The 27,668-nt window shown below is 39.5% G+C and overlaps 1 protein-coding gene across 4 annotated transcripts; it reads left to right on the top strand.

Annotated features, from left to right (window-relative positions):
* The first annotated feature begins 2,478 nt into the window (after positions 1-2,478).
* On the top strand, positions 2,479-27,633 carry LOC6733424 (protein GDAP2 homolog). Of its 4 annotated transcripts, XM_016167305.3 has the most exons (13): positions 2,479-2,751; positions 8,328-8,394; positions 8,451-8,602; positions 8,940-9,082; positions 9,141-9,273; positions 9,707-9,816; positions 9,880-10,134; positions 12,148-12,275; positions 12,355-12,455; positions 26,599-26,752; positions 26,813-26,952; positions 27,019-27,217; positions 27,291-27,633. In XM_016167305.3, the coding sequence occupies exons 2-13, from the start codon at positions 8,332-8,334 to the stop codon at positions 27,333-27,335; spliced, it is 1,623 nt and encodes a 540-aa protein (XP_016026366.1). In that variant the 5' UTR covers positions 2,479-2,751; positions 8,328-8,331; the 3' UTR covers positions 27,336-27,633. The 4 variants fall into 4 exon arrangements, with proteins under 4 accessions (XP_016026366.1, XP_016026368.1, XP_016026369.1 ...); XM_016167307.3 differs by lacking the exons at positions 2,479-2,751; positions 8,328-8,394; positions 8,451-8,602; ... (2 more) ...; positions 9,707-9,816; positions 9,880-10,134 and adding an exon at positions 10,596-10,707; XM_016167308.2 differs by lacking the exons at positions 2,479-2,751; positions 8,328-8,394; positions 8,451-8,602; ... (2 more) ...; positions 9,707-9,816; positions 9,880-10,134 and adding an exon at positions 11,722-11,846.
* Positions 27,634-27,668: the final 35 nt, after the last annotated feature.

Genomic DNA, 27,668 nt, shown 5'->3' with positions numbered 1-27,668 from the left:
CACAAGCGACTAAGGAATATATACTTATATGCAACCATAAATATATATATGTATTTATATCCACAACAAATGAAAGACAAAATGAGTCGAGAATGATGAGTGGATGTGGATGTGGATGACGATGGATGATGATTAGCTTACGATGTTTCCTCTCCGTGTGCATTCTTTGATAACTTTGAGAATTGTCTACCAACTACACACCTTTTGTATAATGTTAACCTTGAACTTGTGTTTTGAATTTATGTATTAACTTTAGTTTAAACATTGTGACATAATGTACGATGTACGCTGTATGTATGTGTATATATCCAGATTATCTATATGCATATTCGACAAGGTCCAAAGCCAACGTATTCCAATTTGCAATCTGCAAAACATTTTACTTAGTGCAAACTTAAAAACGAGTTAACCTGATACTGAAACTGAAACCGAAACCGAACTCTAACTGAATCAAAATCTAAACCAAAAACAAAAACAGAAAATTAACAAAAAAAAAAAAGAATTAAAACAGGAAGAAGGACGATCTGATATGATCTGATATGTCGGAATTCTTTGGTTTTGCCAGCTGCAATGAAGAGGTTTATTTCATATTTGGGTCCCATAGCTAAATGCCTGGGCTGGGCGGATTGTGTTTTTACATACAATACAATAAAATAAAATAAAATAAAATACAATACAATATATAGATATATACACATATATATTACTTAGCTGTATGTTAGTCGGATAAGCCTGTAGAGAAGAGGACATATTTTGAAATATCTCTAGCGTGTAATATTAAATTTATACATCTATAAAGATAAAGATACCAGATACAGATACCAGATATAATTGTAAATTCAAGCAAATCAATCAACAATCCATTGAGATTTGTATATAATATATATACTTAATTACGTATATCTAATTATTATACCAGCACACACATACACCACAAGCAGACGCCACACACACACACACACCACACACAAACACAAACACACACAAACAATATATAAATATTACTTACATATTACATTATATATATAAAAGATAATAATAATAATGTATCTATATCTATACCATATACAACAATTACCATACATATTACTTCTGTGCGCTTCTTGCGATCTAAGGAATTTCAATAAAAACAAACAAAAATACCTAAAAAGTATAAAACCGACGAAAAATACAAAAAAATATACAAAAAACAAAAATATAAATCCGTTTGAGCATTTATCACTCCTGGGTCTCGGACATGGAACATGGGACATGGGGGCTGCAGCTCGAGAAGTTCGTTGGCAGATTCGCCATCCATGTCCATAACCAGTTGGCCATTGGAATGGAATAAAATGGTCAACTGTTTGTTTCCTCCTTTCCAATTTTATGGCTAACATCTGCCGATTATGAGCGAGCGGAGCTGGGGATCCGCCGAAATGCATCTTGGGAGTGCGACGGGACGGGACGGAATGGGACGGAGCTGGACTCCGTCTGAAGACAGCCTCAACCTCGACAACTTCATCTTCATTTTCATCTGCAGCCGGCTGGCTTTCGCTTCTTCAGCTGGTTTCACTTTTTGTACAATTTAATTCGCATGTGTTTTTCGGGTAATTGTATAAGTTTTCTACCAATTGCACTCGTGTAGCGTCGCTAGCGTCCATGTTATATGACCCGGAGCGGGTCCATGAAGTTGTTGATAAGTGGGAAATATGACAAATACACATTGGCCGCAGGTGAATGGATAGCCATGCGGCAGCGACTTTGTTGTCGGAATCTTGTGTATATTGGTGATTTATGCATTTTGATTAACTTGTTAATGGCCCAAAGAGTTTTTCGCGTGCCTGAGAAGATACTAAGCGAGTCGAAAATAGACAACACGTCCATGAGCAGATGAGCCAATGGCTTAAAGACCACTTGCCTAGCTAGAAAAGAATGTTTAGCGAATGGTATTAAGCATATTTTGCTATTCGAATTGCTGGCACCCAGAAAGATAAAGCAATGATGTCTCAAAAACACACATTAATTAAGAACTAATTTATTGGGCATTGAAAATTAAGTATACGAGTTGATGTTATTAAAAATCAAGTATACGCACAGAAGTTATCAAAAATCAAGTATTCGCGCCATCGAATTCGAAGAACTTTCGAAGAGCTTTCAGCTTTATAGCAACCAGCTTTTGTAGGTGTCTATTGAAGCGTCGTATCTACATTTATTATACATATCGGTATTATGTAAAACTAGCTTACTGTTTTTTGGGTCTTTATTGACATAATCTTAAATTTGTGTACAAGTAAGTATTATTAAAAATAAATAGATTATACAATTTATTTGTTTTTCAATTTAAAGCTATGTTAAGCTTGTATATAATTAATTTATAATAATTAATTAATAATTTTTTTATTTTAGTTTTGTTTGCTGTTACTTGAAAGTATTGCTGGCTTAAATAGTTGTACGAAGTTAATTCCATTTGGTCCCACTGCTCGGCGCAGTCGAAAGTTTAAAGCTGGGCCGAAAGCTTTCGCTAACTTCAGTGTCGAACGCGGATTTCAGACGAGCGGTGGCCGAGAAAGAGAAGAAGAAGTGATTTGAGCCGAGAAACTGAAGCTTGCAACACACCGAAAACACACACACGAACACGGCACACCAACCAACACACACACACTGACCCGAGGAGCTGAAATCGAACGCGGAGAACACTGAGCGAAACGTGCGAGAGAAGTGATTAAAGCTGCTACCCGGAGTTGGAGTTTGATTCATTGATCGACGAACCGAGTGCGTAAAGCCCGTAAACTTTGGATTGCAAATATACACACACGCATACAGGCGCAGCCAGGCAAGCACACACTCACACGGACACACCGTCACACGCACACACTCTCGCAGAGAGTTACCTGAATAACCGCCGCGCCTACCACCGTCGACCAACTACCGCGTTTTCCTTTATCTCACTCCACTCCACCGCCTACCACCCACCGCCCCTCGCCCGCTTAACGGTAAACGGAGTATCTGTGTGTGTGTGTGTGCGCAGTATCTGTGAGTGTTTGCCCACGCATCCGCCTGTGTGTGTGTGAGTGTGTTGTCTTTTAGTGTTTTCGTTTCGAAAAAGTTGTGTGTGCATTTTCCAAAAAAAAAAAAGAAATAATAGTCAGTGAAGTAACGAACAGAAAAAAAACGAAGCAGGCAAAAACAAGGTCTCGATTATACAATAAACAGCATTTTGATTTTGTTTCTGTGGCTAGTGAAAAGCGTTCTTTTGTAACGAGAGGGTGAATATAAACACAAATACAGAGGCAATTACGAAGAGACACGCGCACACACTCACAGAATAAGAAACAAAAAAAAAAAAAAGAGTGAAATAACCTTCAGGAGCCGAGCTTGTGCAACTTCCACTTCTCGGCCATGCCACTAATTATTTATGATTTCGGTTTAGTAGCGAGCTCCGTTAAGTTCATTCAGTGACAGGTTTATTCACCAAGAACACTTACCTCGCCCTCCCCCCATTTTCCGAGCATTTCCCAACCAATTTTCCCACCCGCTGCCTCCCACCACCTTGTAGTCTAAACGTGCTGCAACATCGGCTGCGAGTGCATTAGAAATTTATGCGAAAATACATAACTAAGCGAGTGGCGAAGCAGCATTTGACCGGAGCCCAAAAACTGGCTTTTCCATGGCTTTTCCTCCTCGCTGGGATTGCCGTGCGCTGAATTTCAAATACATATGACTGCAGTTTCGACGGCTTTCCCGCCTGTCAGCCACTCAAGTCATCATCGTAGCCAGCTGCATGGCCCACTGGGTATCCGTCGGGGTCACAGCTAATTGCCAGCACAGCCCAATTATCAGGCGATATTGAAATGGCCCGGGGCAGTCGCCATGGGCCATATAATCGCTCGCTAGTTTAGTCCAAATCTCACAAACTAGGCTAAGTCGGTCCTAAAATTGCAAATAGGCTGTTAAATATTTACGGCCAGCTAGTGGGGCTTTTGCTTAAAAAGCACTGAAAGATATTAGCTAACAACTTCGTTAACCAAATGATGCAATACTGAAGAGCATAAAGTTGTAGAACTTAAACATGATAGTTAAATGCATCATGATATATCTTTTAGTTTTTACCATATACCAGAATAATGAAATTTCCACCCCGCATGCTCATACTTTGCCCCACTGTGCGTGCTCGCTTAACAGAAACTGACAATTATTAATAAGCGTTTTAGCATTTGCCGCCGCACAATATATGTGTGCACACACAAGCACACACAGTTGTGTGTGGAATTTCCCTAATAGAAATGTAATTTCCCCCAAACCCCAAACTGGGAGCTATTGTTCGGGCAGTTGGCCAGCTTATTGGGGTCATTGGAGCTGGCCAGGCACGACAAGAACAACAATCGCTGAATGGTACGTTTGTCAGGGCATTTGGTCATTCACTTAATGCTCCAACAAACCGGCCATTATATAAATGCATTCGCTGAAGAAGTAGCTGACTGTGCTGCAGATTATAATTATTATTCGGGGACTGCGCGACAATTCGACACAATTTACTCGAAGATAATGCCGGGAAAATTGCTGCAATTTGCGCTCAACAATGGCCAACGGGAAATTAATCCCGCTGACGTCAGGTGGAACTAGGCCCAGAGTCGCGTCGTCTAATAGCCAATGATTGGGAAGCTATAGCTCGTGGCTGGAGGTTAGGCCTCGCCTATGACGCATCCGACATGAATATGAACAGCAAATATTTGGGCGACGCTGACTGGAAGATACACAAATCGGAAAGCGGACCGCTTCCCGCCTGGCACTGTTTGTTAGCTCTGGGATTGGGATTGGGAACTTGGGACTGGCGCTTGTTCTCCGGGCCAGAGATCAGAAGGCAAAGGACAATGCCAACAACCTCGTGCAGCCCGCACGGACTGGCGCACACACGGCGTATACTTAATGCATGGCATCCGAATGCTCGGTTTCGGTCCGTGCCAAGCGCAGCCCCGTCGTTTGCCCACTCCGGCTACGGTAGCAGGAGAGCTCCTCCTGTCCTCCTGTAGTTTTTACGGCAACTGAAGCCAAGTACTTTGTATGTATTTTCGGCTGTTTCTGACTTGTTTCTGCCTTGTTTTTTTCGCTCGGCAAAGGCCTTGGCATGTGGGCGACAATTTCGCATTTATTATGCAACAGTTTGGCGGATTGAGCGTGTAGCGTAAACAAAGTTGCTACCAGCACTTGCTGGCCCAAATTGGAACGCGGCTGGCGTTGGGGGAGTCGCATTTATTCTAGGCTCCTTCGGTGCTCGACTGAAAGGTACCCTGGAGAGTCAGCCATTGAAATGAATTCGAATACTTAGTATATAGCATATATGAGATTAAAGGTATAACCATTCTATTTAATTGCTTTTATCTTACAGAATATATAGTTCGTAGGTGCTATCCAATCAATAATAATGTCATATGTAACCATGCATTTATATAGTGGCCAAACATACTGCATTTCGATAGTAAACAAGTTGTATAATGCGGATTTTACCTTCTATTGATCTTAAACTGTCGTCTATCCTAAAGGCAATTTGCTTGTCTTCCACGATTATACATATTCCTTATGGCCTTTGCAATTTTCTGCACTTCTTTCAATACAAAGACAATAACCTTCACAGATTTCCGTATCATTGAACCAGTATATGCGGATGACCCTTGCCCCTGCGATATTTACATTTAAGTTGTTTGCCTCCTCCTGCAACTTTTCACAATTTTCCCCTGTTCCCCCGCCCCCCCGAAAAGCAGGTGGAGTGGTGGGGGCGGGGGAAATCATGTCATGCAGCACAGTTGAAATAATGTAATTGACTCGGGCACGCCAACTGGCAAGACAAATCAAGGCGAGGCGAAGGAAAACTTGGGCTGGGAGTCACATGTGCGCCCATTTGGACTTTAGCCAGTGGGTGCTGGATGGATGGATGGTGGGTGGTGTAGGTGGTGTAGTTGGCTTGGCAGTGATAGCTCAAGCCGAATGCAATACGAGGAATAACTGCAAAGCCAGTTATCGGCCAGCACCCAGTGCGCCACTTGCAACCACATGCGGCAGCTTAAAACGAATCTCTTGGCAGCAGACGGGCAAAACAATTCAAAAGTAAAGTGCCAGCCAGCAAAGTCATTGCTTCCGATTTAAAGAGTTGCAAGTGTAAATCTGTAGGAGGTTCGAATTGACTGGAAAAATAATTCAAAAGTACTCCAATGACTTTCAAGTAATCAAAATCTTGTAATTATTAATTTGATTAATTGTGGCAGTTGTTTGTGCATCACATGTACATAAATGATCTCTTTATGTTCTTGCCACATTAAAAATATTTATCTAATGGTGAGCAAGTTATGAAAACACCCAGTGATGACCAATTTCGGCCACTATATGTCAACGCCAGTAGCACTTTGTTTATTTGCATTCCACATAAACGAGGTGGGGCGAGGAGGTTGGGGTGACTTCCGGCGTAGCTAATCAAAAGCCAACCGAGCTGAGACGTAATTTACGTATTTCTGTTGGCCATTATACCTTAGAGCAAAAACAACAGAACCGACCATAAGCAAACAAGCTGTAAAATATTTGTCAATTCTGATTGCTGGTTAGACCCGTCGGACTTGTATACAGGGTGCTCCCCTGGAGAACGAATGGAATGAGGAGGGGGAGGAAACCTTATGCAACCCCACGATCAACAAACGATCACGTAAGCGCTCTCCATCACTTTCCTTGTCGCTCGGATGGATCATCCGTCGGTTGCCCATTAGGAGGAGCATTTGAATGTGTGGCTAATTGCTATTTGCCGGCTGATCCGGCAATTGCCATGACGTTATTGTTCCTCCATAGACGGAAGGAACACCCCCAATGCAACTCATCCGGCAATATATCTGCTTTGTTTGCCCGCCAGCTTATCTGTTTTGAGATTCTCCGCCGTTTGATGGTGTGGGTTTAAGATGCCAATTTAGATTGGACAGCTGCTTCTCAATCTGGGGTTTCTTTTTTGGGGTATAATAGTTTCGTGAAGCAGTTTGCAGTGCAATGATGTATCTTTCTCGATAACACAGCGTATATATAGGAAGTATCTACAACTTCTTAAAAGTATCTTAAATTGATTGAAGTTTTTATTTAAGGTAGAATATAAATATTACTAGCCTTGTCTATTACTATTGCTCCCCACAAAGTGTGTCCCAAATTTTCGTGCGACGTTGAGTGAGATCAGTATTTATTTCTAGAATGACCGTCATATCGTCCAGATAACAGATATTCCCTTCAAATCCACGATGTTTACTCAAGTGCTAGTGGCTGTGGAAAGTTTTGCATTGTGCGACGACGATAGCCGCACTCGACACACATCGCAAAGACAATAGCCGCGATCTGGGCGGCACTATATATACATATATATATATAGTGGCTCGATTCCGAAAGTGCCAATTTGGGTCACATTTTGAGATGGGTCCTCGTCCGCCGAGCTGCTCTGTTCACCTGGGAATAAAAAGGGCAAAGGTCGACGGGCTCAACTGGTGGGCAGTGGGTCCGCACCTGGAGCGTTTTGATATGGCAATTAAGAGCGCAGCTGCAGTTTGCATTCGCCAGCGTTTTAGTAGCTGCTTTTGTTTTTGCTGTTGCTTTCACCGTTCACTTCGCTCGTGACGCACATGCAGCAGGTGAGAAATAGTGGGAGGTGGGTGTGTGGGGGGGACTTTCGCTGCAGTCGACCTTGCATTACGACATTCTTTAGTCGGAGATGATAGGTTCTATCATAACATTTGGCCAAAAAACGGTTAGCATTGAAATTCATACCTTAAATAGCTAATTTAAATATTGCTCCAATAATAAAGTGATATTTAATATCAAAGATCAAGCTTGAATAGCTTCTCACTTTAAAAAAGTTATTAGACTTGTGGCACTACTGCAGCCCTATCTCGCACCCTCAACACAAAACATTTTCAGCTTTTCCAGCTTTTTGTGTTTACCCGCGAATTAAGATCTTCCGTCTACGTGATGACAACTAACAATGACAATTAGAATGCAAATATTTATAGATTTCATTCGGTGCCCGTTGTAGTCGGAGATTTGGGCGAATGCGAGGTGTCGCTCCGCACCATTGGTGGGTGATTCATCGGAGCGGAGTTCTGGGCAACCAGATAGCTTTGTGAACACCAAACCCACGCACACAAGTCGAAACTGGCTAAAGCCGGACAACGAGTTGATTGTAAACAAATTCACCGACCGAAATGGGAACGGCGGAGAACAGGTTATCTTGGGTACAACTAAATTTAGCCAGTTGAAGACTGATTGATGGTCGGTCGAGCTAATGGTGGTGAGCCTGAAACTAACTACAGCTTTTGGTTTCTTCGTTACAGAGCAATGCGTCTCGACACGAACTCAAATGTGGACTTCAAAGCATTCGAATCCAGCTCAAGCTCATGTGTAAGTAGTGCCAAGCAATCGCCTTCAACAGCAGCTCTCACAATTCCCACCTTTAGCCTGTCAAATTGGATAACCTGGCCACCTGGGGTGGCTCACAGAAAACAGACACACGACTGCCGATCACGGACTACTCCAACCTGGGCGGACCCCGGCACAATCATAGTCCATTTCCACTCTGCAAAGATGTCAACAATCGCTTCGTAATCTGGTTAGTAGCAAATAAAATGATAGAAGCCAAGATAGCTCTAAAAAATTATTTTGAAATATCATGATGACACAATAACCCTTTAATTTAAGGGCTTTAAATGCCACAAGATACCTTTTAAAATTCGAATTACATATATGACTAAATTGTGTACACATAAAGTAAACTTGGTATGATACAGATTATATTGCTTTGTGTTAGATTGTAAAGAAGTTAGAATGTAGATTAGTTACTTGTCAATAATAAAGTTGTATGGAGATAATAACTTATATCGACCATATTGAATGCATTACAATGTGATGTCAGAGATCTCCTTTAACCTTTTTTCTCGATCTATCAGGGATGGGGACATGACCACTCTGGAGGTGGACGCCATCACAAACACCAGCGATGAGACTCTGACTGAAAGCAATAGCATATCGGAGCGCATCTTCGCAGTGGCTGGTAACCAGCTGCGCGAGGAGCTGAGCACCACGGTTAAGGGTAAGTTGGGTCTGAAAGAGTGCAATTCCATATAATATCTGATATATCTGCCACTTAGAATGCCGCACTGGGGATGTGCGCATCACGCGTGGATACAATCTGCCCGCCAAGTACGTGCTGCATACAGTGGCACCTGCCTACAGGGAAAAGTTCAAGACGGCCGCCGAAAATACGCTGCACTGCTGCTACAGGTGAGTCTGAAATTTTGGGAATTTTCTATTCTTTAAGTAGTTATATTTTGATAATTGAGTTAGAAAGAGATCACATTAATACTTTTTTTAATGATTTAACTTCAGTTTTTTAAAATGTAGAATATTGATTTGTAGTGTAAAAGCTGCTTCTGATATGTAGTTTCAATACCGACTGTCTATAATTGCATTAACATGTTGATTAGAACATTTTGAATGACTAATAGTTGTAGTCTACTTTAAGAAAATCGCATTAAAAAGCAAATACCTAATACAGATATTTAGATACTTGCACTTTTTTTGTTGAACAGGACAAAATGTTTACTTAATAGTATAGGCGATGTATAATACATGTAAGATGTATAAGTATTCTAGTATTGTATTTTATTATAAATAACCTTCAGTTATAATTAAATATGTCTTTCCTCCTTTACAGAAATGTCCTGTGCAAGGCGAAGGAACTAAACCTGCACACCATCGCCCTGTGCAACATCAGTGCCCACCAGAAAAGCTTTCCCGCGGACGTGGCAGCCCACATTGCCCTGCGTTAGTACCGAATGATATACGTTCACAACCCAAATCTTTGAACTAATCAAAATCTATTAACAGGTACCATTCGCCGCTATCTGGACAAGTGCACCCTGCAGGTTGTGATATTGTGCGTGGGCAGCAGCGAGCGCGGCACCTACGAGGTCCTGGCCCCACTGTACTTCCCCAGGGATCAGCTGGAGGAGCGCAGTGCCCTGTGGCAGCTGCCCAAGGATATTGGCGGCGAGTTCGGGGAGCCGCAACATCCGGATCCCGATCGCCAGATACGCATCATCCGCAATCCGCAGCACAGTGTCCACATGCGTCACCGTTTAGGTGAGTAACGAAGCACCATGTACAAGCAACTTGGCCTTTGATCCTAGAAATCGGGATTTATATATATTTTGTTATAGAACTGAGTATATGCAATGAGCAGAGTGTATTACCCAGCGTAATGATAGTGTATCTTTTAGTTAAGATCATTTTTATGGGCATAGCACATAGCACATATCACATTCCTGATTGTAGCTGTGCGATTGTGGCTTTCGTCACTGCTTTCTCACTGGCGGCTTATCAATCGGCTGTCGATGATAAAGACGGCTATCAACATGGCAATGATTCTACATGCGGTATATACAGTTCCTTTGTTGCCTGTCGATAAGATAGGAACACAGCAGTGGCACAAGTGAATAACGCATGAAATACCAGCGCAATATACGAGAAATTCGCTATTGTCTGCAATGTTGACTGGCCTTTCGACTTCTATGGCTTCAGTTACGCTGCAAAGTCGGTCGAGTGCGGGTCACTTGGCAGTAGTTGCATTCGATTGGTCGCGCGAAAGTCACAAGTTTTCGGTATTTGGGCCATCCTATCCACAACAACGAACCAATTATACCAACTAAAGTGTTTGTAAGTGCTTGCAACACAGAAACTTACCAGGCTTACCTCAAATATGTGTCATAAATCCAGTCAAGAGTAAAATCTATCTTTGCCAACTTAGTAACTCTGCTAGCTGACAGAAAGCTGAGTGCTAGGAATAGGAAGAAATTTCGTTGCATACTTTTGGGATAAATTTCTGCTAGTGAAAGTGTAAAATCGCTTGTAGTTCTGCAAGTAAATTATTTAAGGGAATGTATACACTAATTGATAAATGTTTAAATTCACTGTGACAACTATCGTTTTGAACCAATGTCTTTAATAAGATTTGACCTTGGTACTTGTATTTTTCTTAACTAAACGCTAAAAATATAATTATAATATAATTCATTGTCTGATTCAATTTCTATTATCTTAAACTAGTTAAATGTTTGGAATAAATAATTGACAATCGTTATAAAAATCTGATTATTGCATATTTGCTACTAACTGTAAAGTATTTCAAGATAAAAACTGAAACTTAACACACTTTTCAGATTTTGTTTACAATTACAATAAGTTCCAATCAAAATGGTGGATTGAGTTACTTTTAAAGTGATATACAATTATTTATATAGTAAAATGCGTAATCAGATCTTACATAATAACCCTTATAGAACAAACAAAATCTTGATTAGTTAATCTTCGACTACATCGTCTTATTTGAACATGTAAGCGAAAGCTAATAACATTTCGCATTCGTCTTACGTTGGCTTATCATCAAAAGTTAGTTAACTTGCTCTGGCCGCGCTTATCACGATTAGTGTCACTCAAGTGTTTTGGCCTGGCCAAGTTCCGTTCTGGGCCTAAATCATGTCGTCGCCGTCGTGTTATCAGTCTTATCAGTTATCCGCCGAGAGCGATGCAAAGCGAGCGCTGAAGTGCGAGTGAGGGGCGAGTGGGTGGGGATGGGTGAGCAGAGGGCAGCATCCAGTTTTGCTCAACGCTCGTGCGTTTATCCGCTCCGCTGCTGTGCCGCCTCAACCGCCCGGAGCTGGCAATCAGTTCGACTCACATTCCGCAGCGCTGAAGTTCGCAGATTACAGAAAGCGTTTGCTCTGCGGGCATAATCCAAAACCAAATCGAAGCCGAAATCCAGCGCAGAATGATAAACAACTCGTTTGAGTTCTCGTGTAAAGATCAAAAGTCCCAACGCCCCCAAAAGAAATACAAAAAGAACAATTGTTATAAGATCAGGAGTTGCAAGTTACAAGATTCAGTTCGATGAAGATACCGTCAAATTTTTGAAAATATTTCATAACTCAACTCTTGAAAACAACACAATATGATATGATATGTGATTAAATGCTCTTAAGAATTCTAAGAATTCCTATATATTAGTTGCATGTATTTTAAGCTAAATAGTTTGGTTACAAGAACCTTTAACTGATTTTGTTATAAACACTTATCAAAACCATATTTTATCTCCCTCAGCCGACGACGATTCAGACGTGAGTCCACACGACATGGAGGGCAATAGCTCGGATCTGGAGTGCGGAGCTCGGGATATGAACGGTCTCAGCCTGAACTCGTACAGCAGCGGATTGCAGGCTCAGCTTCAGGTGAGTTGCATTTTAAGCATCCGAGCTGAAGTTGATTTGCTAACTCATTGATGCAATTGTTATCCAATGCCCACAACAGCGCGATCTGGACCGGCAGCATCTGCTCAGTGATCGACCACGCACCGGAGTTTACGAGAATGTCATTTCCGAGGGAGTCGAGGGCATTGAGCACCAGGAAAGGTAAGCTATTCCAGTTACTACTTGATATTAGATACAATTTAAGATAGATCGTTTTATTGTTAATTTACACGATTTAAACGTCGAGATTAGCTGAATAATAGGTCTTTACACAGCATACACCCCATAATATATTATATTATTTTTTGGCAATTATCGCTTTTAGATGTTAGCATAGAAAATTCTGATTAGTCATCTTCCCATTAGCATTTAATCGAGAAAGTAAACATTACTAGGAGTGAAATGTCTTGAATGCCTTTAATGAGTGAATCATTTCAATTTTGTAAACAAATTTTTCTGTACCACAATCGTTGGGTAATTTTGGGTAAATAAAATCAAATGTAGGTGTAAAATCCCAAATAAAAAGACTTTACTCGTTGAGTTTTTGTAAGAAACTGATTTTATTTGGAAATATCTTCGGTTTAACTAGGTGACATGAGAATCGCATCTTAAAGTAAATGGCCTACGCAGAGGCCTAAGTAAATAGTCCCCGCCTTATCGAGGTCCCACGCTCGGGCACATCTGCCTATCTTGAGCGGCGAGGACCTTATCTGTGGTCTCCCGCTAAGGGACTATTTTAGGAGGCGGGGAACGATCTCAAGTGACTGACTCATGTAGTGTGCACATGTTTTTGAGCAATGCACCCATGTCGCCTTAGATAACAAAATCCTAAATATAATTTATCGCTCTCGATTCATTTACATAAGATATGAACGGAGCCCAAAATTGTAAGTCTTTAAATATATTCGTGTTCATGTGTGAACATTCTGCCAAAGGGCCAGCAAAGCTGAGATGTACATTAGTATATTAGTTGCATTTATAACAGTAGTGGACTGTATTTATTTGATATATGTTCATTTATTTTGCAACTAAGATTTCAATGGGCCTAGTTTTTCTGGCTTTTAATTTTATTGGATTACAATTATGGTTTACATTATTTTTAATTCAACAATTTGTACTCAATTAACTTATTTTAAACATTTTGCTTTTTCTATGTAGAAGTACATTTTCTATTAAACAACGATATAGTGGACTGTATATTTTTATTTGTTATATTATTTTATTGTTTATTTACTATTGATATTTATAGTACTGGCAACGGACCTGCAAAAGTTATTGCTTGCATTCTTTGTTGCACAGCACATTTCCGTATGAAATATATTATTAATACTATCATTAGTATTAAAGCAATAATTAATCCAGCATGTCCGGAAATATGATGGAAATGTAAATCTTTCAATTTTTGATGGTTCTCTTTCATAAATTTAATTTCATTATTCAATCGTTCAAATTCCTCAGTATGATTTAATATTGATAGTTTCAGCGGATCCCAAATAATCTTCGGCACTTCACTAACTTCTCCTATATAAGGTGTTGATAATAATTCTTCACTTTCGGACTGAATGTTATGGTGGGCAACTAGAATTTTATCGTCGATGAATAAACCCCTGGCTGTTAACAGTGTATACACCTCCTTAAGTTCCGTACCTGACCGTTTTCCTGGAATTACTAGGTTCTCCGAAAGACTCTGCTGAATTTTGGCAATTTCTTTTTTAAGCTGATTTGGCCTGAGAATATTTGTATTTAGCCTACCGTGATTAATATCAATCAACAGGCTTATAATGCCTGCTTGAATTTTTTCGCCTTCTTCAATCAATGAGTGTAGCTGTTTCGTAATCATAAAGAATTTTATTGATTCCTTATAAACATAATAATTTTCTTTAAGAACTTCTGTCATGTTCTCAATTCTTATTTGCATACTTCTAAAATTGGAGTTAACATCTTCTGTTGTTCTCTTTAATAGATTAGAAGTTGAATCAACCACAGATGTTTGTTTTTGAATTAGTTTATCAAGGTTGTTCTGGTTATCTAACAAATTCTTCATATTTTCTTCTAATTGCTCTCTATCATCTTCATCCATTATACCAAATAAAATATGATACAAGGAACCCATAAATTCGAAAGGAGCACGCTTGCTTCTAGATCTAGACTGCATCATAAACAATTTATTGTTTTCTTCAAGTTCCGATAACTGACTTTGCATATTATCTAAGACTAGACTACATTGCTCTTCAAAGCTATGAAGTCTTTCGCAAACTTTCCTCATACTTTGTATAAGCGCATTACCCTTTGTTAACATTTTAAAATATGGATCCATTTTATAATAGATAACCAAATTCCAAGAAGTACTCACAATCTCAACATCTCCTAGCGGGTCTAGATATATTGCTGAGGTTCTATTTATTTTGTCTATAGAATATCTTGGTGCTATATCTTTAGGTAATGCGCTAGAAACTTGACAACTTAACACAAACAACAACATTGCCATAATGATTCCGATCTTGGACATTCCCGATGTCGCTCTAGTTCGTCTTTTTGGCTCTTGGTCAGCCTCATTTTTGTCAACAGACTTTATTCCTTCCAAGGGACAAATTTTAGTAATGGGTCTAGTGATATATCCTTCCTGCATCTTTACTTTAGCCACTCGGACCTTATCATCATTCCCCTTATGCACCTTTTCCACCTTTCCTAAAGGCCATCTTGCAGGATGACAATTCTCATCCTTTAATAAAACTATTTGCCCTTCTTCTATATTAGGAATTTCCTTTTTCCATTTATTCCTTTGCTGGAGCGTATGCAAATATTCACTTTTCCACTTAACCCAGAAATCTTTCTTCATTTTTTGGATAAGTCTCCACCTATCCAAATTTCCGATTTTTTCATCTTCCATTGGTTCGACTATTTCTAAAGGTGGTCTTCCAATTAAAAAATGACCTGGTGTTAAAACTTCTTGTTGGTCCTTCTCACTAACTATAGTGTATAATGGCCTTGAATTTAAGCATGCTTCTATTTGACATAAAAGAGTTGACATTTCTTCGTAAGTCAAAATAGTGTCGCCGATTATACGCTTTAAATGGTATTTCATTGACTTAACTCCAGCTTCCCAAATACCTCCGAAGTGAGGTCCTGCCGGGGGAATAAAATGCCAATCAATCCTGTCCTTTTCAAGCTGCGCTGCAATCGTTATATTTTCTTGTATTGCATTAAATAACTCTTGATCTAATTTTCTTGCAGCTCCTACAAAATTTGTTCCGTTGTCTGAATAGATATTGGAACATTTTCCCCGTCTAGCAATAAATCTTCTGAGTGCTGCTAAAAATGCGTCTGAAGTTAGATCGCTTACCATTTCTAAGTGTATGGCTTTGGTGGCCATGCAAACGAATACAGCAACGTATCCTTTAAATGTTTTTTGGCCACGATTTCTTGAACATTTAACATAATAAGGACCTGCGTAATCTATTCCAGTATTAAGAAACGGGAATGTCATCGTCACTCTATATTTTGGCAAGTTACCCATTATTTGCTGAGCTGTATTTTGTTTATACCTTGCACACGTTACACATTCTCTTAAATACTTTTTCAACGAATTTTTCAACCCGAAAATCCAATACTTTCTTTGGATATAGTTTCGCATTAGGTTTATCCCTCCATGCAATGTTTCCTTATGAGCATTTTTTATTAATAAGCTTGTTAGGTGGCATTTTTCTAAAATGATTGGATGTTTAACATTAAATTCTGCATTGGAATTTTGCAATCTTCCTCCAACTCTTAGAACCCCATCCTTGTCCAAAAATGGATTCAATGACAATATTTTATTATTTGTCTTGATTTCCTTTTTGATTTTAAGGCACTTTATCTCTTGCCTAAACTGGTATTCTTGTTGTTTCTTAATAACAACTGTTTCCGCTATTCTTATCTCCTTTACTGAAATAATTGATGAATAGGCTTTATTTCTTGTTTTCATCTGCACGAATCTATTTATGTATGCTATTATACGTATAAGTTTTTCTATACTGGAATACCTTTCTATTAATTCGTAAATAGGATCATCTATTTTGTCATTTAATACCGTATTTATTAAGACAGGTTCTTCTACAGACTGCTGCCGAGGCCAAAGTTCTTTTGGGTCTGCTAGCCATTTCGGACCTTTCCACCAAAAATCACAGTTGATCAACTGGTTAGAATCCACTCCCCTGGATGCTAAATCTGCTGGATTATCCTCTGACTTAACATGATTCCATTCAGTATTTTTTAATTTCCGAATGTCATCCGTTCTTCTTTTTATAAATTTGATCTTACTTTGACCACTGTTAATCCATGCTAAGGTAATCGTGGAATCACTCCAAGCATAGATCTCCATTATATTGTCAATTGATCCTTTTAGTCTTTGGATTAATTCACTAAGCAGGTGAGCTGCACACAGCTCGAGTTTGGGAATTGTCTTCCTATTTTTTATAGGGTTGACTCTACTTTTGCTAGCTATTATATTAACATGAGGTCCTACTTTAGCATAGACTACTGCAGCATATGCTTTTTCGGAGGCGTCCGCAAATCCGTGAATCTGAATGACTGAAGAACTGTTTGAATTAATCCACCTTGGGATTCGAATATTCTCTAACAATAATAAATTTTCTTTATATTTTTCCCAATAATTTTTATCTTCTATGGATAATTCCTGATCCCATTCACTTTTATTTATCCAAAGTTTTTGAATAAAAAGTTTTCCTGAAACCGTGACTGGTGCCAACCATCCTAACGGATCAAATATTTTTGCTAGCGTTGATAACACCACGCGCTTATTTATATTTTTTGATTCATCATTACAATTTACGCTGAACTTAAATAAATCATTTTGAGGTTCCCATTTTAGTCCTAAAGTTTTAACACATTCATTTTCGATAATATTGAGAACCTTATTGTCCCCTGTGTCCTCCACAGTGGTTAATATTTTGGAATTGTTGGAAATCCATTTCCTTAAGTTGAATCCAACTTTCTGCAATTCATGGGGAATTAATGTTATTAATTTATTAGCTTCTTCTACCGAATCAGCTCCAGTCATTAGGTCATCCATATAGAAATCATTCCTAATTATTGCACTAATAACTTGGTTTTTACATTTATCTGCAATATCTACCAGAACCCTGGTAGCCAAATATGGTGCAGATGCAGTTCCGTAAGTGACTGTGGTTAATTTATATGTTTTAATTTTTTCTTTTGGAGAATTTCTCCATAAAATATATTGATATTTTTGATCATTATTATCTATTTTAATTTGTCGGTACATCTTTTCAATGTCTGCCGAAACAACAAATTCCCATTTTCTCCATTTAATAATAATGTCAAAAATATCTTTTTGAACTCGTGGCCCAACCCACATTATGTCGTTCAAACTTTTGTTATTCGTAGTTTTTGCTGAAGCATCAAAAACTACTCTCAATTTGGTCGTAAGGCTTGAATCTCTAATCACTGCCTGGTGCGGTAAAAAATATTTGCCTTCATCACTCACTTCAATCATGTGTCCTAAATCCATGTATTCATTCATGAATTTAGTGTAGTCAACCTTAAGTTTTTCATTTCTTTTTAGTTTTTTCTCCAGATTCATGTAACGAGCTATCGCTTGTTTCTTTGAATCTCCTAAGGTGACATCCTCCTTGAATGGAATTGACACAATGTATCGCCCATCTGAATCTTTTTTTGTCGTTTTGATAAATTTATTTTCACAGATTTCAGACTCGATATCATCTTTTTCTTCTTCTTCCACTTCCCAGTAGCGATCTAACTCTTTTATTTCTATTGTTGTGGCTACAATGGTTTCTTTTCCTTTGGATTTTTTACATCCAGAAACTATCCACCCGAAATCAGTTTTTTGCCCAAGGAGACCGTCTATTTTTATAACTCCATTTTGCAGAATGTGAGTATATACGTCTGCTCCAATGATTAGATCAATGCGACCCGGTTTATTAAAATCGGGGTCGGCTAATTTAAAGTTCTTCCATTTTTTCTGATCAACATTAATCGTGTTGACTGGAAGTGCCTTCATAAGTTTTGGGAGAATAATTGCTTCAATTTCTAAATTTTTCGGAGAATTTCTTATCGAAATAACCGCTTTGTGCTTGGAGATGCACGTTCCTGTGGAAGATACTCCACTTATTTCAGTATGAGACCGAAATTTTTTCAATTTTAGAATCTGTGCAGACTCTTCTGAAATAATTGTGCTTTGAGAGCCACTATCAATCAATGCTCTTAATTGTTCAAAGCCTCCATACCTCGACTTTACTTGAATCAAGGCCGTGGCCAACAAGGCTTGACCTGTTGTTCTACACGTATTCACTTTTTCTGGATTATGACCTGCAAAGTGAAGTAACGTGTGGTGAGGTTTACGACAAGTCGAACAAAGCTGCTCGCTTATACATTTTTTACCAAACGGATGCCTCAGACATCTTAGGCAAATCCCATTTTTTCTTACCCAGTCAGACCGTTCTGCTGGATTCATTATTTTAAATTTATGGCATTGAATTAAATAATGCCCTGGTAGTTTGCAATATGCACAATTGTCACTATAATTTTTATTCTTGTTATTATTAATCATTTTCTTTACAGGTTTTACTTCCTGTGAGAATGATGATATAGAATTGAGCCTTTGCTCTAAAAAGTCCATGACATCAGAAAGTGCCTGTATTTCTTTTGTCTTTTTAACATGGCTTTCATATAAATTGAGTGATTCTTTATTGAATTTCCGAAGAATTATGTGAGCGAAAATTGCATCCACATCTTCTGGTAATTGTGCCTTTAATTTTATAATATAAATTGACTCGTTAATCGTGTCAATAAATGTCTTTATTTGCTTATTGGATTCTAAATTTAAATTTGGCATATCCATAAGCCTATTCATATGATCTGAGAATATGTTTCTTTTATTCTCATATCGCTTGGTCAAAAACTCCCAAGTGGCTTCATAATTTTCTCCAGAGCCGAGCAGTAAATGAGTAACCACATTTCTGGCTTCTCCTTTTAATGCTGACTTTAGATAATTAAATTTGAGAGAAGGACTGAGATCCTCTCTCACATGTATGAGCTCTGTAAAGAGTTCATTAAAAAGATCCCATTCTTTGGAATCACCAAAGAAAGTGGGAATCTGTATTTTAGGCAGGGTTGGTAACTCCTCCGCCTTAACAACCGTCGACATTTCAGCTTTATTTATTGTGCCACTGAGTCGACTATTAATGGCTGTAAGAATATTTTGTTTGTCAAATTCAAGTTCGCTAATTTCTTCTTCGAATAGCGAGCTCTCAAAATGACTATTCACCTGTTCAATCAGGTTATCTATTTTATGCCATAAAAATTCAATTTTATTTTTCCTTATTTTAAGGAAATCTGGACTACTGTCTATTAGTTTAGACGTATCTTCTAGATATACTCGAAATTGGCCAACATTATTTCGAAATGCCTGCTCTACTTTTAGAGCGTTGTTTTGTGCTATACCCTCTTTTTCAGGGTGACCACACATTTCAAGGTTTAATGTAGGGGGAGGGTTTGATTTAGGGACAGTGTTTGATTTAGGGAAAGTGTTTTCTACCGACTCGCCCTTAATTTTTTCATTTTTATTTTTAATTTTTTCTAACACCATCATTATTAAATCATACTGCTTCGCGTTAAAATATTCATGATCGACAACGCCGATCTTTAACAAATTGCTATGATTAGCAATGAAACATTTTTGAAGCTCATTTAATTTTAGAATTTCTACATCTGTTAATGTTGGTTTTACTTCCAACTTTCTAATTTCCAAAATAATTTCGGACTGCTTCTTAAGGAATTGAATAGTCTTTTCTGACATCATTTTGAAAATTTTTTGTAATTTCTTAATATATATAGTACGTGTATATGTATTTTATATGTATTTATATATATATGTGTGTTTGGATAAACAGAAAATTCTTGTTTTGACTTAGCTGATGTCGTTGTTGTTGCTGCTGCTGTTGCTGCTGTTGTTGCTGCTGTTGCTACTGCTGTTGCTGCTTCTGCTGCTGCTGTTGTTGCTGCTTCTGCTGCTGGTAGAGGCTCCTTTGATGTTTAAAGATGATTTTTTTTTTTTTATTTGGCACGTTTTATTATTTTTGTAGTCCAGTCAGATTTTTTGTTTTTTAGCCATTTATTTCGGCATTTATGCTCTTTTGGCATATACACTGCACTCTATTTATGAGCTGATTTAATGCTATTAGAGCATTTATAAGGCACTTTTGTTATGCACTTTTTAATTTCACAATTGCTGATGTATGGCCTCAAGCACGCCTTACCACAATTTATAATGGTACACAAAGCAACCTTTAGCTATAGACTATAAGGTGCTTGTTTTAAAACATAAAAGATTCTTTTGTATCTTTTTGCTTTTTATATTTATACTCTGTTCCTTACCTTTGGTAGGGGGAAACAAGAGTCACTTATTTTTGCTACCTTTAGCTGTAAGATGCTTAAAGGAGCTGGCCTTTCTCTGAGTTCCTTACCTTTGGTAGGGGGAAACTGCAGAGTCGATTAAAGGCTCGATTGACCAAATGTAAAATCCCAAATAAGAAGACTTTACTCGTTGAGTTTTTGTAAGAAACTGATTTTATTTGGAAATATCTTCGGTTTAACTAGGTGACATGAGAATCGCATCTTAAAGTAAATGGCCTACGCAGAGGCCTAAGTAAATAGTCCCCGCCTTATCGAGGTCCCACGCTCGGGCACATCTGCCTATCTTGAGCGGCGAGGACCTTATCTGTGGTCTCCCGCTAAGGGACTATTTTAGGAGGCGGGGAACGATCTCAAGTGACTGACTCATGTAGTGTGCACATGTTTTTGAGCAATGCACCCATGTCGCCTTAGATAACAAAATCCTAAATATAATTTATCGCTCTCGATTCATTTACATAAGATATGAACGGAGCCCAAAATTGTAAGTCTTTAAATATATTCGTGTTCATGTGTGAACAGTAGGTTAAAAGCGAAGATTCGGATTAAGCAGAAGTACGTTAAGTGGAGTTCAGACTTGCAGATCCCATGATTAGATAACTATATACCTATGTATTTCATTTCGAGCTTAACTAGTTTATCACTTGATCGCTTATGATACCATATGACGCACTGCGTCACCTAATTTCCTGGAGTGTGGGGAATCTGCAGCTAATAAAGCGGCCGGAAAAGCACGCACTAGTAGAGGTTCGCCCTCCCGCTCCTGCTCCTCCAATAAACACCTCGTCAGCGAGCCCTTCCTCCGGCGTTTTTATTACAGGAGCATGCCGGAAATATCTTAACCGTCTGGCAAATGCCTTTCCTCTATGTAAATTCCGCCGCTTGACGAAATTTTAGAGGCCCCTGGCACGCAACCCGGTAGCTCGGCTCGGTTTCTGGCTAAAATTGAATTTAGTGGTGAGGGGGAGAGCGGAAAGTGCTTGCCCATCGTCCTGCACAATGCTAATTGGACTGGCCAAGTGTTCGGTGACCTTCTTCATTTGTGACGCCAACTGTGACGTAGGAATATTGAGCAGAGTGGCGTCATAGTTTGCGTGAAATCTTCACAACCCTAGCAAATGAATATTTACAGCTCTGTGGAAGGTCTAAAAAAAGAGTTCACTATTTTTCAGTTAGCAGGAGCTACACTTGAAAAAATTGCAACACATTTATACCTAAACTCAGGCAATAAATTCAATTATTCTTTTAAATATATACTCACATATGGGATATACCTCTAAGATACTCTTATCGCCTGAAAAATATTTATTTTGCCGTTTTATTCGTGGAGAAAGATTAGAGGTAAACATTTATGAATATTTATAAATGCTCTTATATGCGAAGATAATTTGTGTTCAGTTGGAACTAAGTCTGTCAAACAGAAGATAACATCTTAGGGTTGCACTACTCGTATTATAATAAATATGGATGGAAATCGAAGAAGTTATAGATCAATATAGAAATATATATATGGGAAAAAATGAAAATGTCATAAAATTAATGTAATGTATCGTAATTCAGATAGCGTTAACTTGATGCATATGTGTTCCAAATATTGGCGACTACCCTAATTAAAACAATTCAAGTGACAGCTCGACCGAAGTGGATATCTCGTGAATCCGCTGGTAACCGGATCGGCCGGTGGCTATATAATCAGAATATCGAACCGTTGCAGTTCATTGAATGAAACCGCACAAATGCCCCGCACACATTTTGTAGACATTTAAGTGCAACATCTCCCAGGCATCTTAATTTATTCAACCGATTTCATGGGAGCCGTATGTTTGTACATGCATATGCATGTGTATTCAGTGGGTTGGTGACAACTGAACGCCGCTTCCTGGACCAGTTTTCCACTGTCACTCGCCGCCTGTTTTGTGTGTGCGTGCGAGGGGAATGCACCCACTGTGCAGGCGCCTCTTTTCGATTAAATTCAGTCTGAGGTCATCGAGGCACATGCAGAAAATATGATTTCGATTTATTATTACTTTCCTACAACTAATTAGTTTATAAGAGCACTGTTATTCAGTTATGGGGTATCTAATTATTGACTGTTATTTTTTTTTATTCGTAGTTAAGTTTTTAATTACATTCTGAGGTCATCTAGTCTCGCTTAAACGTAAATATGAATATTTGAAAATAGATAGGAAGCATGCAAAGATGAGATTTGAATGTGTAAGCCTTATTAGCAATATGTTAGTTATACCGCTATTATTGCTTTCTTAAATCTGAGCTGGATTAAAATTGCGTTTTTTATAATATCCAGTGCAAAGGTTTGTTTTGAAATAATTAAGCACCTTATGCTTGATTTGAATTCTTCTTCTGAGTAATGATCCCATAAATCGTACAAATTGAAATCGTTTTGATCTTATTATTTTGAAAATGTACACTTGTACAATTGTTTACGCACATTCATGAGTCAAGAGTAATGTTGTTTATGCCAACCATCCATTCTGATGGAAATGTTGCACATTGCACGCATACGCCCGTACTTCCCACTGAATGTGCTAGTATGGGTGAGTGGTGGGCGGTGGGTGGTGGAACCGAAATAGCATTCGTGTGTTCGTTTTTTGCGCATTTAGCTGCCAACTGACAACGCAAACATTTGAACTGATTTCATTTTTGGACAGTTTTGTTTTAGCCCGACTGACATTAGTGCAAATAAAGCCGCTAACATGATGTCCTTGGGTTGTTGTTGTTGCTGCAGCCCTGCCTCTAACGGTTCTCGCTCTTCTGGGCATTGGTGTTGTAACTGATTGCCATTGGAGAGGCGAAAAGGGCGCACGCTCCGAAAATGAGAGAGTGACCCCATACTCTCTCCCGAGCAACGTACACTGGCAGAAAAAGCCAGCTTGAGACCAAATGCGCAGGTCAAACTAGGCAACTCATTTGCCTTTTGATTGTGTGGGATAAATTTGTATAAGATAAATTAACTTTACTTTCAATACAAACACAATTACCTCTAATATATTCATGGTTTTGAATACCTCATTTGGACTTGAATTGTAATGCAATCTCGATTGAAATACTTTTTTTAAGTAATACGATTTAGCAAATCGTATCAGCTTTTCTTTCTGTGCAGCATCATCGCGTGGGAGAGAACGGGAGCAAGAGTGTATGCTCTTTTGCGGCGACGTCGCCACTGCGTCTCTCTCTCTCCACCGCTACCTTTCCCTCGCTCCTTCGCGGCTGCTGGGGCGGCGAAAAAGATTCAAGAGCAGCCCCACTCGCCGCCAACTCGCTCATTCGAAAAGCTCCACTCGCGGCGAACGGACGTGCACTGAGATATATATCCGTTAGGGCGCCAATTCCATATAGGAATCGGTGATAAATCCATAAAATCGCATCGAGCTAAAAGCTGAAAGTATAAGGGAAAAACTATTTCTATTTTCGCATTTCCACGAGCCGCTTCCGTACAACGCAAAAGTCTGGCCACAACGCTGCCCGCACATACGTATTATTTAACGGAGAAAAATACCCTGAACTATTAATAAGTATTTGGCGAAAGGAAAAAAAAACAGTTCGTTTTACGTCAATTGAATGCTCTAAATCGGTTCGAAAACAGCAGCGAGCAAATCAAAACGTACAGTTAACCGTTGAAAAAAAAACCTAATTTCTATTTTGACTTAAAATCGATATACCGTAATTGTGCGCGAGAGGCGAACGACGAACTCAAAGGGAACAGCAAGTAGTGCCACCCACCAGCGAAACCAGCAACAACTACAACCCATCCGAAACTCAGTAAACTATGACAATGCTAGAAGGCATGACGTCGATTGACCTGGGCTCCAGTCCCATGCAAGAAACCACGGGCGACATGAACGACGTCCTCCCCGATGAGCTCATGGAGTCGCCGGAGGAAAGGTAAGGGCCTCGCCAGTCGGTGTGGTGCGATGTGTCAGTCACGGAGTCGGACGGCCAATCAACGCCCCTACTACGCCTCCTCGCTGTAAACAATTGCTCCTTGGCAAGGGTTTAATGACGTCAGCGGTGGGTGGGAGTGCAATACAGCCTAACTGCTCCAGTTCGATTCAATAACTATCAGATACATAAAGTTGGAAGCTACTTACGCAGTTATAACAACTTAAGATATTCTACATCGCAATTCCGAATGTTTCGATCAAAATTAGTCATTTAATGGGTAGAAAAGCCATACTATGTGGATTTAGGAGCTGGATAGTTCACAATTTAACGAAAAGGAGTTGGAAATTAATTGATTTTATAAAAAGAAGTCTTATTCTGCGCTTATCAGGTTCTGTTCTGATATGAACATTTAATAGAGTTTTTCAGTTGAATACGTTTATGTTCCACCATTGCACTATTCACAGTTAATTAAGTACAGCTGAACTCTTCCCTTCCCAGTTGCCACAAAGTCTATTTTTAGACTCGTGCATCCTTTGGTTTGCCGTGCAGCTTGGCCCTGACTGTGCACCACCCACCCATGCAGCCTTCACCCGTTCATCCGTTCACCCACCGCAAGTGAACCTAAACAAAACCATAGAACCTTTCGGCCTTGTTTCTCCGTACGTGCCAGCGAATAATAACATGCAATGTGTGTGATGGCAGGAAATGTGATCTAATAATAATGTTATTACTTTTCTGCGGCACTGACTTGTTAAAGTGTGAGATTTATTCTGCGGATTAGCATTGCGCTTTAATATTCATTGTATATTTCGCACGATAATCACATTCAGGGGGCACCACCCGCCAAATCTACCTGCATCCGCATCCGCAGCTGTATCTGTATCTGTATCTTTAGCTGGGCAAACACCAATTATGAGATTGTGATCGAGATTGAGTTGGCTAGCACTGCGTCACAATGCGTCACATTTGGGCACTATCTGGCCCATTATCTGGCCATCTCTCCGCAGTCGTAAACGGCTTATCGGTTGCTGCTACCGGAGTTTACTGCGCCAGGAGGTGCCAGCCGAGTTAATCACAGCCACTAAGTCAGCTGAAATTGACTCATATTAGTCCGCATTTGGCGGAGGCTGAGGCATTCAATTAGCCAGTTTGAAAGTTTGTATTTCGGCGTGTGGCGTCGAAAGCTGTTAATCATCTTAGCACAACTTTTGCACCTTTGAGTACGCGATATATACATATATACGTCGATTCTCTGTCGAATGACTCATACTCATTAGTAAAGTGCGCACTCATTCACCGGCCAATTGAATGCACATCAAATTCGGAACTTAATTTGGATGACCTATTTTCCCTGCCCATTCCCATTCTAATTTCGTACTTTTATCTGGCAAATATTTGCCGGAATTTAGCAACTAAGTTAACAAAAGCAAACCAGCTAAGCATGAGTCTATCACGCCTTTCGCATTAATAATTCACCAGGCGGATAAACATGATGTTCAGCGGCTTTGTTTTTAGCGAAATGAATTCCAAGCAGTCGGCCAAGGCGACTCCACAATAGCTTCAGTATATCTATATGCTTATATGGCCTGGAATTGCGTGACGCCACATAATAATCGATCGAACTCCCCTCGCCAAGCAATCCAATCAATGTGGGCTACACATAATCGTTATTTATATGTCTAGTACTTGAAAAGTCAGAGGCCGGAGAGTAAACAAAATGAAAGCAATTTAAGTAGAACCAGTCGTGCGTTTAATCCATTTTGCAATCGATCTTAGAATGTATATCAATAAACACAACAATAAAATATTTATATATGTACATATATATACTTATTTGTGTACATACGTAGGTTATTTTAAACATCTAACAGAATTAGCTACAGATTAGTTTCATAAGACCTACTACTATAAATCTATATGGGATTAACCGCTAAGTTTTGTTTTCTTCCAGATACGAGCGCCTCCTGCGTCGCGCCCAAGTAGAGGATTTGACGGAGGTGTCCGGCATCGGCTGCCTTTACCAGAGCGGCGTGGACCGCCTGGGTCGGCCTGTGATTGTGTTCTGCGGCAAATGGTTCCCCGCCCAGAACATTGACCTGGAAAAGGTAAATGCACTTTAAAGCAGTCATCCACATTGACAAATACTAATCCTACTTGCACTGCAGGCCTTGCTATATCTGATTAAGCTACTGGATCCCATCGTTAAAGGAGACTATGTCATCTCGTACTTCCACACGCTGACATCCACGAACAACTATCCATCGCTGCACTGGCTGCGTGAGGTCTACAGTGTGTTGCCTTACAAGTGAGTTCCTATCTCGAGACCTCCAACGAAAGGACATTGTGCTAAATTCTGCTTATATTCGGTTAGGTACAAGAAGAACCTGAAGGCCTTCTATATCGTGCACCCCACTTTCTGGACTAAGATGATGACCTGGTGGTTCACCACGTTCATGGCGCCGGCCATCAAGGCCAAGGTGCACTCGCTTCCGGGTGTGGAGCACCTGTACTCGGCCATCACCAAGGATCAGCTGGAAATTCCCGCCTACATCACCGAGTACGACATGGCGGTAAGTCGGATTGAACATGGTTTCCATACGATTTGTAAACGATTTAAATATGCGTTTTTGAATCTCCTTACAGACCAATGGCCTGCATTACTTCAATCCTGTGCCGACTGCCTCGTAGATGGCGGCCATCGTTGCTGTCTAGGACAGCTGGCAGCCACCATAGCATATACATACATATATATAGTTACACAGATACATTTGTGAAGTTTTTATAGATTTTATAGAACGTATTTTATTTTCGTGATAAGTAATATTTGTTTACTTGCGCATAACTTTCGATGTTGTCGTTTATCGATTGACTTGCCGCAAGTTTTGTTGAACATTGTGTAGCATACTTTTATGGGAGTGGCCGAGTCGCCCCGCCCGCCCGCTCGGTAGCCCAAAAACCAATTAGCTAAAAGATAAATCGGCAGCCCCAAAAAACCAGATAATTGTGTGAAACATTCTTATG

Source organism: Drosophila simulans, chromosome 2R (assembly GCF_016746395.2).
Source record: "Drosophila simulans strain w501 chromosome 2R, Prin_Dsim_3.1, whole genome shotgun sequence".
Lineage (NCBI taxonomy): Eukaryota > Metazoa > Arthropoda > Insecta > Diptera > Drosophilidae > Drosophila > Drosophila simulans.
This window is presented reverse-complemented; position numbering and strand designations above follow the sequence as displayed.